At 43.1% G+C, this 14,146-nt stretch overlaps 1 protein-coding gene across 4 annotated transcripts in view; it reads right to left on the reverse strand.

The window, feature by feature from the left end:
- Nucleotides 1-988: 988 nt before the first annotated feature.
- LOC147453898 (DEA(D/H)-box RNA helicase family protein) overlaps nucleotides 989-14,146 on the reverse strand; it is a 47,942-nt gene continuing 34,784 nt past the window's right edge. For 2 of the 4 annotated variants that reach the window (XM_086515968.1, XM_086515969.1), the window contains 15 exons: nucleotides 6,258-6,336; nucleotides 5,820-5,993; nucleotides 5,581-5,729; nucleotides 5,289-5,384; nucleotides 5,110-5,212; nucleotides 4,973-5,035; nucleotides 4,810-4,871; nucleotides 4,627-4,723; nucleotides 4,419-4,537; nucleotides 4,273-4,315; nucleotides 4,041-4,142; nucleotides 2,622-2,723; nucleotides 2,245-2,319; nucleotides 1,836-2,149; nucleotides 989-1,762 (listed from right to left, as the gene is read on the reverse strand). In XM_086515968.1, coding sequence (XP_086372094.1) covers nucleotides 1,747-1,762; nucleotides 1,836-2,149; nucleotides 2,245-2,319; nucleotides 2,622-2,723; nucleotides 4,041-4,142; nucleotides 4,273-4,315; nucleotides 4,419-4,537; nucleotides 4,627-4,723; nucleotides 4,810-4,871; nucleotides 4,973-5,035; nucleotides 5,110-5,212; nucleotides 5,289-5,384; nucleotides 5,581-5,729; nucleotides 5,820-5,993; nucleotides 6,258-6,336 — 1,594 coding nt within the window. In that variant the 3' untranslated portion in view covers nucleotides 989-1,746. The remainder of the gene's footprint in view (nucleotides 1,763-1,835; nucleotides 2,150-2,244; nucleotides 2,320-2,621; nucleotides 2,724-4,040; nucleotides 4,143-4,272; nucleotides 4,316-4,418; nucleotides 4,538-4,626; nucleotides 4,724-4,809; nucleotides 4,872-4,972; nucleotides 5,036-5,109; nucleotides 5,213-5,288; nucleotides 5,385-5,580; nucleotides 5,730-5,819; nucleotides 5,994-6,257; nucleotides 6,337-14,146) is intronic. The other 2 variants (XR_015188572.1, XR_015188571.1) reach the window with 2 other exon arrangements.

A 14,146-nucleotide genomic window follows, 5' to 3' on the forward strand; every position in this document is an offset into this window, starting at 1 on the left:
ATAGGTGTGGCAGGTGGTTCAAGTTGGGGTGCATATATGAGCAAATTTGGTGCAATACAAAAGCCGACTGATAAGACAGCACCGTTGCGAATATCGAAGGAGAAGGTCACTTCTTCCTCGCCTTGGGATGCACTCAATCAAAGGAGGGCCTTCATTACCACCTCAACAGCCTCGTCTCCTTCTCTCTCAATGGTCTAATTGGAGAATTCTTGGAGCCACTCATCCGTAGTTGGATGCAACCATTGTCAATGTTATAAACTAAAGGTCGCAAGAGTTTCCCATTGTGTCACACCTTGTACTATCGATTTCACGCAGCAAGTAGAGGACACCACCTAGCTTTGGTTGCAGCTGAGGAGGCTAATTAGGTTATGATTAGTATAGAGCATGAAAATCATAGCCAAAGTGGGGCAGATAGTGCTCTCTTTGCAGGTTGCCCACTTTGCAGAGAAAGAGGGAGGTGGCCATCACACATGTTCTGCTGATTATTTTTAGCCACTATGGTATATGGGCCATGGCAATCTCTCATTACAACAGTACTGGTCTTATCAGATGCATGGCTTGACAAGAACATGGTTCATATCCAAAGAAAATTAGGGGGCCATCAAAATCGTACCATCTAAAATACTATAAATTGTAGACTCTACTTTTGAAACAAGGGTATGTCCTCCACTTCATCCCATCTTTTGAAGCTGCGATCTCCAATAAAGTCTACAAATTGAGTTAGTTCTACTATCCAGTACACACATAGGGGCCTACACCAACACAAATATCCCACTTCTCCTTAACAAACAGAAAAAAATAAAAAAATAAAAATTGTGCATGTTGCCTTCTGTCTTCGACCTGCCTAACCCACTCTAGAGTAAGAAAATTCAAGGAGAGCCTACCTGAAGGGATGTGATGCAAGCTTTCACTCTTTGTCATCTTTGTCATTCAACTGATAAAGAAGAAGGCAACAAATCAACTTAATTATCCAATTGCAAAGGAAATATAAATACCAAGATGGAGACTCAATAGTGGATCATTTCAACACAATATCCCGTAAGACACTACTTTTAGCGAAACCCACGCCAAAAGACTCACCTCAATATCCTCAACAATAAGTTATACGAAGTACAATTTAACTTCACTTCAGTCTACCCATTCCAACATTGATATGTTCTATTACTGCTATCGAATTGTCAAAAGAGAGGGTGTGCAGAGGGCAAAGCTGAAAGTGGAAAGCTTTATGTAGTATTGATTCATCCATGCATTGCCTCCTTTAATGACAACCGTACACCAATTGAACCTTTATTAGTCATTCATAGGTACTAACTATTCCCTAACCCTCAACCCATCCTCAAAGAACCTGCCAAAAACAGAACCATCAGGAGACCGTAAAATGGAGTTTTGCTCGAATTACTGCTCATTACCGAGAACAAGACCTGCAGCTTTAGCGATGTCCTCTTTGATTTGAGAACCACATTCAAAATACATGCTCAAACTGCTCATACATGGCGTTTGAGCAGCTTACCTTTCACGGACTAGGGTTGGTTCCTGCATACCTTTGCAGCTTCTTTGTGCAGCAGTAAAATATGTCTGTAGAAGTCATAATGAAAAGGAGATCCTGCATCTCTCACAGATCAAAACTGGCCCAAATTGGCTTTAAGGCAGAGATCAAGCAGTCTGCCATGTCAGCCTAGGATGCCATAGTATAAGCCATCTTGAATCAAGGCCTTCGCTCCCATAACATCACAAGTTGAATATTGTTCATCTCCTTTTAAACCTGAATCAGACCCAAAAACGTCTGAGTAAAACTTTCTTTAAAAACAGCCAATCATTTTAGCAGCAATACTCACCTTGATTTGCTCTTGAAAGCTCTTTTTGAAATGCCTGGCTTTCTTCCCCCTTTGAAAGTATTTCTGAAACTTTGAGCCTTCCCTTTTGCCTTGTTCATATCTCCTTGAAACAGGTCTTCCATCTCTGCTCTTTTCTTTTTCTCCCTTTGCAACTTAGATCTCCCTTTGTCAGCAGTTGTTAAACCCTTTCGCATTTTCCCAGATAATCTTGCCTTGTCCACAGCCTTTACAGCTTTTGCCCTTCTGTAAGCAAGTTCTGCCATGGTAGTGCCTCCATGTTTCACTTTAACCTTTTGTGCTTTGACGCCATCAACCTGTAAAAAGGATGATACTTTTGAGGCACCTTGTCACCCCTCATGGTAAAATGGATAAAAAAATCTAAAGCCAGCTGAGACTACAGATGATTAACCTCTTCATCACTAAACTCATCAGCAGCTTCTTGTGCAGCCTCTAGTCTTCGGCGCTTCTTCCGCGTCAAATTTTTCTGTTAAGAAGTTATTCACGGCTGTGACTTGTAAATTATCCAATTAGCCACATTGCCAACAACATACAACCCCACACAAGCACAGATAAGCAACATAGCAGGAACGTTAAATCAAGATGTACACTTCCAATTCAGCACTGCTCAACACGTGGATTATGTCAAGTGGATTGCAAAACCTCATTTAACGCAAGCAGCAAACATTCATGATACTGTACTGATGGAGTAGCATTCCCTCCAATAGCAATAGCTACTTCAAATCTGTGTGCTTGTTCTGACAAAGCGTTTACTTGCCCTATCTTTACCTCACGTTCAAGGGATTTTCTTTTATTTTGCTCCCCCATCGCATTCTTCAGGCTATCAGACTTCCTAGTCTCTTTATGCCCCCCAACAGCAAGCTTCGCAGCCTGTCAAACAAGTAGCATATCGTTAATCAAAAGGCATCCTTTCATTCAACACATAACAAGTTGTGGCCTTGATCAATATTAGTGGCATATGTGAAACTCCCAGAAAAAAGAAAAAAGTTTAGAGTGGACTTGAGATCTCTCATCATAAACTAACAATACAAACTTACACATAAAATTCATAAATCTGTATAGTGCTAATAACAAGCATCATCTCCCAATGACTCCAGTTTTTATGAAGCTGAATCGTGTCTATGGATAATGGTTGAGCACATAACAAGTTTCACGAAAATAAATCTCGAGTTTGACGTGAAGCCTGCATATCTTTCTGCCAAAGTTGAAATCCATTCCAAACAGCCCATACACGAAGGCATCTGTGCAACACTTGTTAAAGTGAAAGGTGATAATGTAACTAGTCTCAGTTGTGAGAAAATCACGAAGCCACAAAGTGTTGGCTGAGAGATCCCCACCAGTGGGATTACACCAAATACAACAAATTTGAATTTAATTTTTTATGTTTAATAGCCTTAGGCCAATTGTTACCTATTGGGAGCAGCTGCTCACACCCATCATAGAGAAGTACAAACTAACCTAAAGAATACCAAGTTAATTGTTGCTATTTCCATGCAAGAATTATACAAATAAAACAACATGTATAGGAAACTGTCACAACAAAACGATCTTAATTAACAATTTTCATACTACAAATAGATAATCATGAAAGCATATATTCCTAACCAAGCTAAGCTTCAACCCTGTATGGGGTCAAACAGGCTACCCATCACCCATGCTTGAATCACAGATAAGAGAAATCGCCAATACCACAGCTACCATCAGCTTGGTATTCATCAAGAAGCCCCCCGTATCTTCAAGGAATCCGAATAGTTGGTGTTTGCTCAAACTACTCAAAATAAGACTTCATAAATTTTAATCTCTCTGATTCTTACTCAGGTATTTTCCTTCTTCCCCTTTCTCTCTTCTGCAGCTTTTTGAAGTTTAGTCTATCCTCGTCCTCAGTAGGACAACATGTAAAAATATGCCCAGCCTTTCACATTTGCGATGCTTTCCCTGCTTAGACAATTTCATTTTTTGGTCAACAGATTTAAGTGTCCCCCCAAACTTCCTCTTTTAAAAGATCTCTTCTTGTTACCCTGTTTCTGATCCTTGAACTTGTGTTGCTCCTTATGGTTTGAGGCTTTTCCTTCGCACTGTTCTTCTTCTTGCTTGTAAGTTAAACATACACATCCTTTGCAAGCGCCATCAGTCCCAAGTCTCATAGCCAACTAGTATATGGGTGTCATTTCTCTGAATTGCACCTACCTTGGCAGCATTGGCACTTTGCCTTTTCTCCTGTGTAGTCTGAAACCAAACTTTTTTGGGTCGTGAAAATATTTCAACTTCATGGTCCATCATATTTTGCGCCTGCGAATAACAACAATGACGTCAACAACATCCATGAGAAAGAATGATGGTGTAAGGCTTAGCAAAGTTAAGTTCCTTTTCTGGATGGCTACCTGGCAATAGTTAACCATTGTAATGAGCCTAAACTTACCTTATTCGCTTCCATCTCAGCTTTTCGCAGCGCCCTTTCCTCCCTAAAACAATGAATAATTGCAGAGTTTCAATTCAGAATTATGTAAAACTCGATCAGAATTTTAATAGGGCTTTCACAGAATGACAACAAAAACCTAATTGAACCTTTCTTCCTGAATAACAGCCCGAACAGAGCGCTCCATATCAATAATCTTGTCATGCCACTTCATTATTGTACCCACTGGTACAATTCTACTACTTAGCTTTGACCCAGCTCTTTTAGCCTTCAAGGTAAACGACAGCTTATAAAAATAGGAACAATTCATCCTTCTTGCTGTTATACCAAATACAGGCCTTAAAACACACTACTCACCACCAACTTTAACAATGTGCGATCTTTCTCAGAGACAAAAGTAACTGCACAGCCATGCTGCCCAGCTCTTGCAGTTCGACCTACTCTATGCACATACCTGCACTCAAAGGAGAGTTCCACTTCCCGTCACATTTACCACAAACTGTCATGAAATAATCACCAAAAATAAATTTGAACACTAACGTGGTTATGTCTCGAGGGCATTCAAAGTTTATAACAGTCTCAACACCAACAATATCTAGGCCCTGCATGCACAAGACCAATTTGGATAACAATGTACACATTGGGTAGACCTGTGCAATTATAGTCAGGAAGCAATTTATTTTGTCCAACTTTGAACACTCACACGTGCAGCTACATCAGTAGCAATTAGAAAATCCACATCCCTTTTCTTGAATACTTCCAATGCCTGCCAAAAAAAGGTCATAGAATATGGGACATTTGAGCTTTGTGTGAAGAAATTTTGGGGCAGAAAATGAATACGTCTAGCCTCTGAGCTTGTGTCAAATTTCCATGAAGCTCCGCTGCTCGAAGACCCGAAAGACCAAACAAGATCTTTAGTCTATGAGCTTCCACCTTTGTACCACTGCAAGCAAGATTGCTTAGAAAGGCTACCTAAGAGGGCCAAAAGGACCACTATACAAACAAAATAACAACCACACCTGAAAATTATAACTTTGCTTTTGAATGACCTGGTGCATACTGCCAAGAGAACAGCTTCCTTATCACCCTCATGCTGAGGCCTTATCTTTACAACCCTTTTGCAATGGAAAATAGACCAGAACCAATGCAGTAATCAGGTTCTTTTAGCGGCACGACAATCATATCAAGACCAAGGTTGCATAAACCAGCCCTCCCTTAACTCTAACAGTTCCCCCTCACCCTGCCAGAGCCATCGAACACTAAAAACCCACACATGATATCTAGAAGCTGATAGTGATTAAGAAAACATACTGTTCCACAAGTGTTGAAGGTCGCTGAGTTGAAGGGTCAGCTGAAAGCCGTACAGGATTGGCTAACGACAACTTGACCAGCTCATTCACTTCTTCAGTCATTGTTGCCGAGAAAAGCATAGTTTGCCTCTTCTTTGGGCAAAGCCTTACCTGAAACAAGTCACATTCTCTGATGATGCTTTCAGTTCAAGGAAATTACCAGTAATCATAAAGTCCGTATGTTTGCAATACAGTACACACCAGCTCTTGAACCTCATTGCTGAATCCAAGCTCCAGCAGACGGTCAGCTTCATCTAGTATTAAAATTGCCAGATCCTCCAATCCCACTGAGTGTGTGTTATGCAAGTGATCAATCATTCGACCTGGTGTTGCTACAACAATGTCTGGATGTGATCGAAGACCCACCTCTTGAACCTGGTCTCCCAAGAGAAAGAGAGAAAGGTTAAGACATATACCTAAAATCACCACTCTACATTGAGTGAAAGTCTGCTTGTAATGTTGCCTTGTTGCAATGTGACAATCAGAAACCTCTTTCGCATATGATATTTAACAGTAAGGCCTACAAAAAGCATAGACAAAATGTTCCTAATGGTCCAATCCAATGCAAGTCTAGAGGTAAGATGCAATGCAATATCATTAAATAGCATGCAAAACAAAGAGTGCCTACCAGATAATCACCTTAGTAGAAAGACCTCCAACTACAAGACAGCAGCGAACATCTGTAAACTGTGCCAGCTTCTCAATCATACTGTGGACCCTGTGAGCATGTCAAGCATTTGAGCTTCAAGAGACCATCATTATCTTACATCCCTCACCACCCCAAACCAAAGGTTCAAACAATACAAGCCAGATTCACACCGACTCAACAGCGAAAAAGTACTAAGAAAATGTGCTTAAACCATTACAGAAATGCAACTGACAACTTTACTCCGATGCATAGGCTACTTGACACTTCAAACACCTGATACCTTTTGAGCATGTACGAACTTGATAATTATAACTTTAACATTTCAAACACCCAATGTGCTTAAACTTCTTCTTGACCTGTGTAAGTGTGCAGAGCTTGAGAGTGCCTGTGCAGGCCTCCTGCACGCTTGTAAGTCTTGTCTATATTGTCTGTGTGAAGCTGTGCAATGAGAATGAGAAAATGAAATGAAATGAAATGTAATATTAACGTCTTCAAAAGGCCAAAATGACCTATCAGAACAAACGGTTACATGTGGTGAATCCAATACCAAGTCTGGGTACAAAAAGTACAAAGAACTGAAAAGAAGATAGTGGGTAGGGGTGGGGTGAAAGCTGATACAAAGGGAATACAAAGGGTGAGTTGAAACAATGGAGCTCTCTGACAATCGAGGCATCATATACATCTACATCAGTATCCAAAAGGCTATAGAGATTCAATGTCCTCCAAGGTAGGCACTCTGTCGGGACGGCTCCTATGTCGCGCCAGTATGGTATGGATCCTCTGTCGCAATCTGCGTCGATGTCGAGAGGGCCCCCTGATCCATGGGCGACGGGACAGCCCCAACTCTATCGCCCGATCAGGCAGTATGCCTCTAGTGCCTCTGGTGTTGTTATGCTATTGGGGTTGTTCGGACTCCTCTGTCTGTGACTGAAAGAAATCTGTAATTTTCCGTTGTTGCTGGATCTCTCTCGTTGTGCCCCTCTTCAAGAGGTCCTCTCTGTGTTTACGAATCTCCAGTAAGTATAATTCGAGGCATCTCTGATCCTGGTATCTCATGACTCTAGAAAGTGGCCCAAAACCCTCTCTGAATAGACAGTGAAAGCTGCCTCGTATTTCATAGTATGCTGGGCAGTGACATATGTAATGTAGCTCTGTCTCTGGCTCTATCTGGCACACCTTACAAATCCTGGACTCAGCGGGTACTCCTCTAAGTCTGCCTGTCTCGATCTCTAGCTGATGTGAGGATGTGCGTATCTGACCAATAGCACATCGTATCCCGAGGGATAGATGAGTGTCCATATATCTGGTCTGATCACAAAACCATCCTCCGTGAGTTGGAGAAGATGCTCTCTATAGGAAGTCATCTTCGTACCTAGCTCATGTGTAGGTTGTATCCATGTCCTCTTCGTATCCAGTTGAATCAAGTCCTGTCTGACGAGCCTGGTAATCTCTGCCCTAGTGAGGGTCATGGAGGGTGCATCCAAAGAGTACTGAAATAGGGGTAGCCGATCCATACTAAAGCCATGTAACTGAAACCAAGATGCCATCTCTGCATACCAACATGATCTATCTCCCTGCAATGCCAGCTGTCGCGAAAACTCTAGTGCTAATCGAGCATATCTGTCTCTAGGGAGAGCCCAAGTGCTATGCATAAATGAAACTCATTGAGTGAGTGCCTCCACTACCAATGGAGAAGCAGCAAGCTCCGCCCTAATAATGGCATGTGGTACTGAGGCCTTGGCCCTAATCATCCGAGAAATCATAGACACCAAGGGCTTCTCCATACATCTCCATCCATCAGTACTGCCAGCTTTGCTATGATAATCAACTGAGGGGCCCCATATCTCCACTCCGTACAGCATGGCCAAAGTGACCAAAGTGTCAAAGAGCCAAAGCTTTGTCCGAGGTTCCTGGAACTGAACCTAAGAACATATCCTCTCAAGTCTCCCCAATGTTGCATAGGCTCTGGTCAATCGTGTATCTGTTGCATGCCTTAGGAAAAATACTCAACCACCACTGAAAACCGCCCCAAGCTAAGTGTATGTATCTGCATACTACAGTCTCTTGACCATATGCAAAAGTGGGAGCGGACCTCCTTACCCACTGCACTGTGGTGTTAAACACCATTACCTTGGTCTTACCAAGGTTCACAGACAATCCACTGTCCCGTGCAAATACATGCAATGCATTCAAATGACGCTACATCCCCTCTAGAGAATCTGATATCAGCACAATATCATCGGCATATAATAGCAACAGAATCCATGTCCCTGCAAGCTGAGCACCTCTATCACCCTCTGTCTGTACATAATTTGAAAACTCATCTACATATACCCCAAAGAGGGTCGGAGATAGGGGACAACCCTGCTTCACCCCAATGGTGGAGTGAACCATGTCGGATATGCCCTAAGCAGTGCGTACCTGTCCTACCACTGTCCTGTATAAAGCTAAGATCCCCTAGATCAACTCTGTGGGCGACCCCATGTCTTGCAATCTGCGTATGAGTCTGGCTCATGGCACTGTATCAAAGGCTTTGTGGAAATCCACAAAACTACAGTATATCCTCCTGCCATGGTGTCTACCCTCCTCAATGATGGCTCAAAGTGTCAAAATCTGGTCAAGAGTGGAGAAACCTCTCCTGAACCCTGCCTGTCCTGCTGCCCGTATGCCATCTCTCTGCCCATAACTCAGCTCATGCTCAAGAATTGATCCATATAGCCTAGCCAGAGTGTGACCAACCATGATGGTTCCGTAATTCTCGAGAAGCATAGGATCTCCCGACTTGAAGATAGGCACAATAGTGGACATACTCCAAGTCTCAGGGAAACCCGCGTACATGGCTCTATTAAACATCATAGCAAGAGGCTCTGCAAGCATATCTCGGGCATGGATAAAGTGCTCTGCTACCAGACCATCATGATCCTGTGCTCTTCCTGTCTTCATCTTGTCAATGGCTTTCCTTACCCTCTAAGCAGTGAAGAAAGTACATGTTTCTGGGCATGCCTCTAGAGGGTCAAGTAAAGGTGGCTGCCCCGATGCTGTATAGAGAGATGTAGCATATTCCCCCCATGTCTCTGTGGAAGTGATGGCTGGCGGTAGAGAGTGCTCATTGAAAAGCCTCCATGCCTCACTAGAGTACTGACTCATAAACAGCTAATACAGATCACGCTCTAATTGAGATAGGTAAGCCCTCTTCTTTCGTCGCACTAGGCGGCGAAAGATAATCCGTGACTGTCTATGTGTAGTAGTACCCATAAGCATCTCTCTCTGTAATCTGATCCTCGTCTATCTACACTCCTCAGCATACCAACTGTTCTGAGGCATGCTTCTAGATCGTCTGCGTGTAGGCTAGCTGTGGGGATATGCCTCTGATGCTGCACCATGTAGCGTCTCTATCAGAATCTAGGTGAGCTCATCTAGTGGTCTTCTTGGCTCCTAAGTGCATAGCTGCATGTATATCTCATCATTGTACACGTGATCCGTCTCCCTCGTGGAGGTATACCGAGTATGTGTGGAGGCCTCTCCCAATGGAGCTTTGTTGAACTGGAACGATAGAGTGAAAGACAAGATAGCATGATCGACTGCTACCCCTACCGGCCTAGTTCTGTAAGGTGCAGCGGAAGTGAATGTTGAACTTTGCTCAAAATGAGTGCTCCGAACTGTGCTCAAGGATTCCTTTTACTTACAGAAGGGAGAGCCTTCTGTTCCTTTAGTGAGAGAGTGCAATGGACACAAACAAAGTGGTGAACACTGTGAATGAAGGTGCATGAGACTGAGAGATAGAGAAAGAAGAATACGACACCAGAATGTTGTCAACCCTCCTGCGAAGGCCCCACTCTCTACGGCGAGAGCGGTCTACTTATGATTGCACAAATCTCTACAATGCTTGGACTTGCCGACGATGAGGACGACGACGAGACGGCGGGCTGAAATCTGAAAATGCTAAGGGCTGAAATCTGCAAATCTTTATTTGTTGAATTTTGACTCTATGTCGGTGACGATGTCGATGGCGACGATGCGACGACGACGCGCTGAAAACGCAGATGCTGAAATCTGCATTTTCCAGGCTGAAACTGCGAACTTTGCGGGATCTGACCGTGCGGCGAGAATCTGCTGCGGGAAGGTGGGAGGTTCGGGACTTCTTCTGCGATGTTTGACTGCTGAAAACTGAAAACGCTGGTCCTCTTGTTGATCTTGTCGCGATGGAACTGCAAACGCCAAGGGCTGAACTGCAATTCAAAAACGCTAGGGTTGAATTGTCTTCCTGCTGTGGAATCTGCTAACGCTAGAGGATCTGTTGTCTACTGTGGTCGTCAGGGCTGATTTGCTGTGCAAAACACCAGGGCTCGTCTTGAATCCAAAAACGCTAGGTTCTGCTGTCTCTTGCAAAAACGCTAGGCCTCTGTGGGGGTCTTGCTGAGAAGTTGCCTGTTGAGCAAGGTGCTCCTGCTGCCTCTTCTGCCAGAAAGTGCTAGCGCTAGGTTTCTATATATACTTGCTTAGTGGATTTGCCCTACCCAGTTCCCAACAAAAGTCACTTAAAAATGATAAGTAAAAAATGTCAAAAATAGGGAAAATAGGTCTATGCACTATAAAAATGCTCCTGATGAATTCTAACTGTAGTTTGATGATCATGCTATGTGCAACCAGAGGATATGCATCTACTCTAAGTGTCTGGACATGCACAGCCTGCGAACAGACTCACAAAAGTGCCAGATCACTTCCTATTCTAGACTTACTTGACTGACTGAACCCTGGTCATGCTGTAGCTTGTCCACGTACACATAGGGTTAAATGTGTCACGTGACAATTCCCACCACGAAATCCTGAAAGGAAGAAATGAGTCCTGGCGGAGCCATAACATAATCCACTGTACTAGCGCCATGCCGATGTGGAAAGCATGTAAAACCACCAGCTGCTGCAGGGAATCTCTGTAGGCCATTCAAAATGGCCAATCCATGTGCAGTCCCCATATCAATCAAGTATCTGCCATACTCAGTGTGCTCCTCATCCTGTGATAATCTAGACATGCCCATTTCTGTAATATAAAGCTCCCGCATCAACTCCTCTAAGGTATCATAGAATACTTGTAAGAGCCCCGTACAACCAAGAGTGCTTAATGCTTAAAGAACTTGACAAAATATTAATCACAACACTTCAAAGAGACAAGAGACAGAATTAGGGTTGAAGATGGGCAACCCCCCCCCCCCCCCTCAAAGGAAATAGATTTCTACTCAACCCAAGTACCTTAGGATTGAGCTCAGTTACAATCAACCCGAGAGTGAGTTTAAGTACACTCACACTCGTAGATCATGCAAGATGCCATATGCACATGCATAAAAGTAAACATAAGTAGACTTCTCAAACATATGTACAAAGGTAAAATTTAGCTGCTGCGTATACTAGAGAAGAGATCTAATGTCTTGGTTGCTTGTAGGATGAATAGAAGAGCGCAAAATTGAAGGGAAACAACAGAATTTTCAGATTTATAGGTGTGCTGCCCTGAAAAACAACAAGCTAGAGAGAGGCATATGGCTTCTTGAGGATGAAGGAATAGTAAGCGTAGAGAGATATCGTGTTGGTAATGAAGGGGGTTTCTTGGGCTGATGGTAGAGGAAATTCAGCAATTAGGAGATGGGGAAATGAGAGGGAAGGAGGCTTTATTTATAGAGAAGTTGCTTCAAGAGAAAAAGGGAAAAGTTGAAGAGGATTGTGACAAGTGTTTAGTAAAAGATAAAGTTGGCATGACAAGTGTCCACACACTTGTCTCTTCCTTTAAAAGCTTTTTGACAAGTATCCACACACTTATCTCTTCCTTTGAAAGCTTTTTGACAAGTGTCTCGTCTTTTGGAAAGTTTGTGACAAGCGTCCCGCCACATGTGCTCCTTTTGGAACCTTCCTTCTAGAATCTTCTCGAAGCTTCCATCTTGGAACTGCTAAAAACACACATTAATATAGGTATCATTTGAAAGCTCTTTCCGAGTACAATACGGTTTTTGCTTCAAACATGAATTTAACATCTCTATGAGGAGATAAAGCATTCAATGCATTCAGCCTACATATGCATAATGAGCAATCTTCATGATCATGCCATCTTGTTGATTGTAACTGTAACAAACTACTGACGTGTCAAAGCCTAAAGGATGGAGCCAACTTACAGATGTGGCCGAGGGGCCTAAACCCTAAGAAGAACAAGTAACAGAAGAAGTCCTATCACGCGTGTGCTTTTCTGAAAGCATACTGGTCCTACCAAGGAGCAGACAGAGCAAGATTGCACTTTCAAAAGCTCATTGGAAATTTTAGCTTCGCCCCAACCCGGACTTATTAGTCATTGCCACCTTACTTCATCGCGCATCGGGCGCGCTCCCATCTTCACCGCTCAAGTCTTACATGACATAATCCATTAAGATCACTTGCAAGAGAAGGATCCAAGATTTGTTTCGAGCTGCTGTTTTTCTCAGAGACAGTACCAACAGATGTCTATAGCTACCAGGCCGCACACTTCCAAGGACTTGGCAAGCTTTCAAGAAAATTTTGCCCGAAGTTATTGATGAGCGCGCGGCGGTGTGTGCAAGTGATAGAGCACGCGAAGATGTGCACGCCTTGAGGCTTGAAGCGGAGGCACTGTGCTGCAGAAGGGAAGCGCTAGCAGAACGAAGAGGGAGAGAGAGAGAGAGCTCACATTTTTGGGGAAAACTCAATACGTGAGTTTTGGGTTTTCCGACTTTTATTATAAGTGATCTTTAAAAAATGTGTCCATGTTCAACATGAACCTGGACAAAGTATAAAAATGTACAAAAAGGGGTTATTTAAGCCTTTAACCAAACAACCTCCCACTTAAAAGCATAAATGACGCCTTTAAGTTAACCAACTCTCACCAGCTGTATGCAATGCTCATGTTGAGCCTTAGCAAGACTCTTGGTGAGAACATCTGCAGGGTTATCCTGTGAGTGAATCTTAGTCAAGGTGACTAGACCATCCTCCAATACTTGTCGTATGAAGTGGTATCGCACATCAATGTGCTTTGTCCGTCCGTGCATGAAACATGGCATTCTTGGCCAAATAGACAGCACTCTGGCTATCACATCCCAAGACAGGAGTACTAGCAGGCATACCAAGCTCTTTGACAAGTCTGCCCAACCATATGGCCTCTTTAGAAGCCTCAGTGACTGAAATATATTCAGCCTCAGGAGTACTCAATGCCACAATTACAATAGCCCTGCAACTTCAGGTCACTTTTGCCATAGCATATACACTTAGATTGTGTACCTGACAAGTATCTCAGAATGCATTTCACAGCTTCCCAATGTGCTTTGTCGGGATTGGACATGTACCTACTAACAACTCCCACCGCATGGGCAATGGCAGGACGAGTGGCAACCATAGCATAAATAAGAGCACCACAAGCTGATGCATAAGGGATTCCCTTCATAGCATTCACTGCCACGTCATCCTTTGGGCAATCGGCTTTGCTAAGTTTTGTGTGTGGAGGTAAAGGTACTCCAAGTGACTTAGCTTCAGCAATGTTAAACCTGTCAAGTACTTTAGCAATGTACTTTTCTTGAGATAAGAAGAGCAATTTCAGCTTTCTATCTCTCTTGATTCTCATGCCCAAGATGTGCTCAGCATCACCTAAATCCTTCATTGCAAAAGCTGAATTCAGCTGACGTTTAAGAGCATCAATGGTAGCCTTATGCATCCCAGCAATCAACATATCATCTACATAGAGCACAAGGATTATAGGACTTCCATCATTATCCTTCTTTGTATACAAACAATGGTCTAAATGGCTACGTTTAAAGCCTTGAGACAGCATAAAAGTATCAAACTTTTTGTACCACTGACGTGATGACTGCCTCAAACCATACAATGCCCTTCT

This window comes from Adiantum capillus-veneris, chromosome 7 (genome assembly GCF_014529385.1).
Source record: "Adiantum capillus-veneris isolate H3 chromosome 7, ASM1452938v2, whole genome shotgun sequence".
Classification (NCBI taxonomy): Eukaryota; Viridiplantae; Streptophyta; class Polypodiopsida; order Polypodiales; family Pteridaceae; genus Adiantum; species Adiantum capillus-veneris.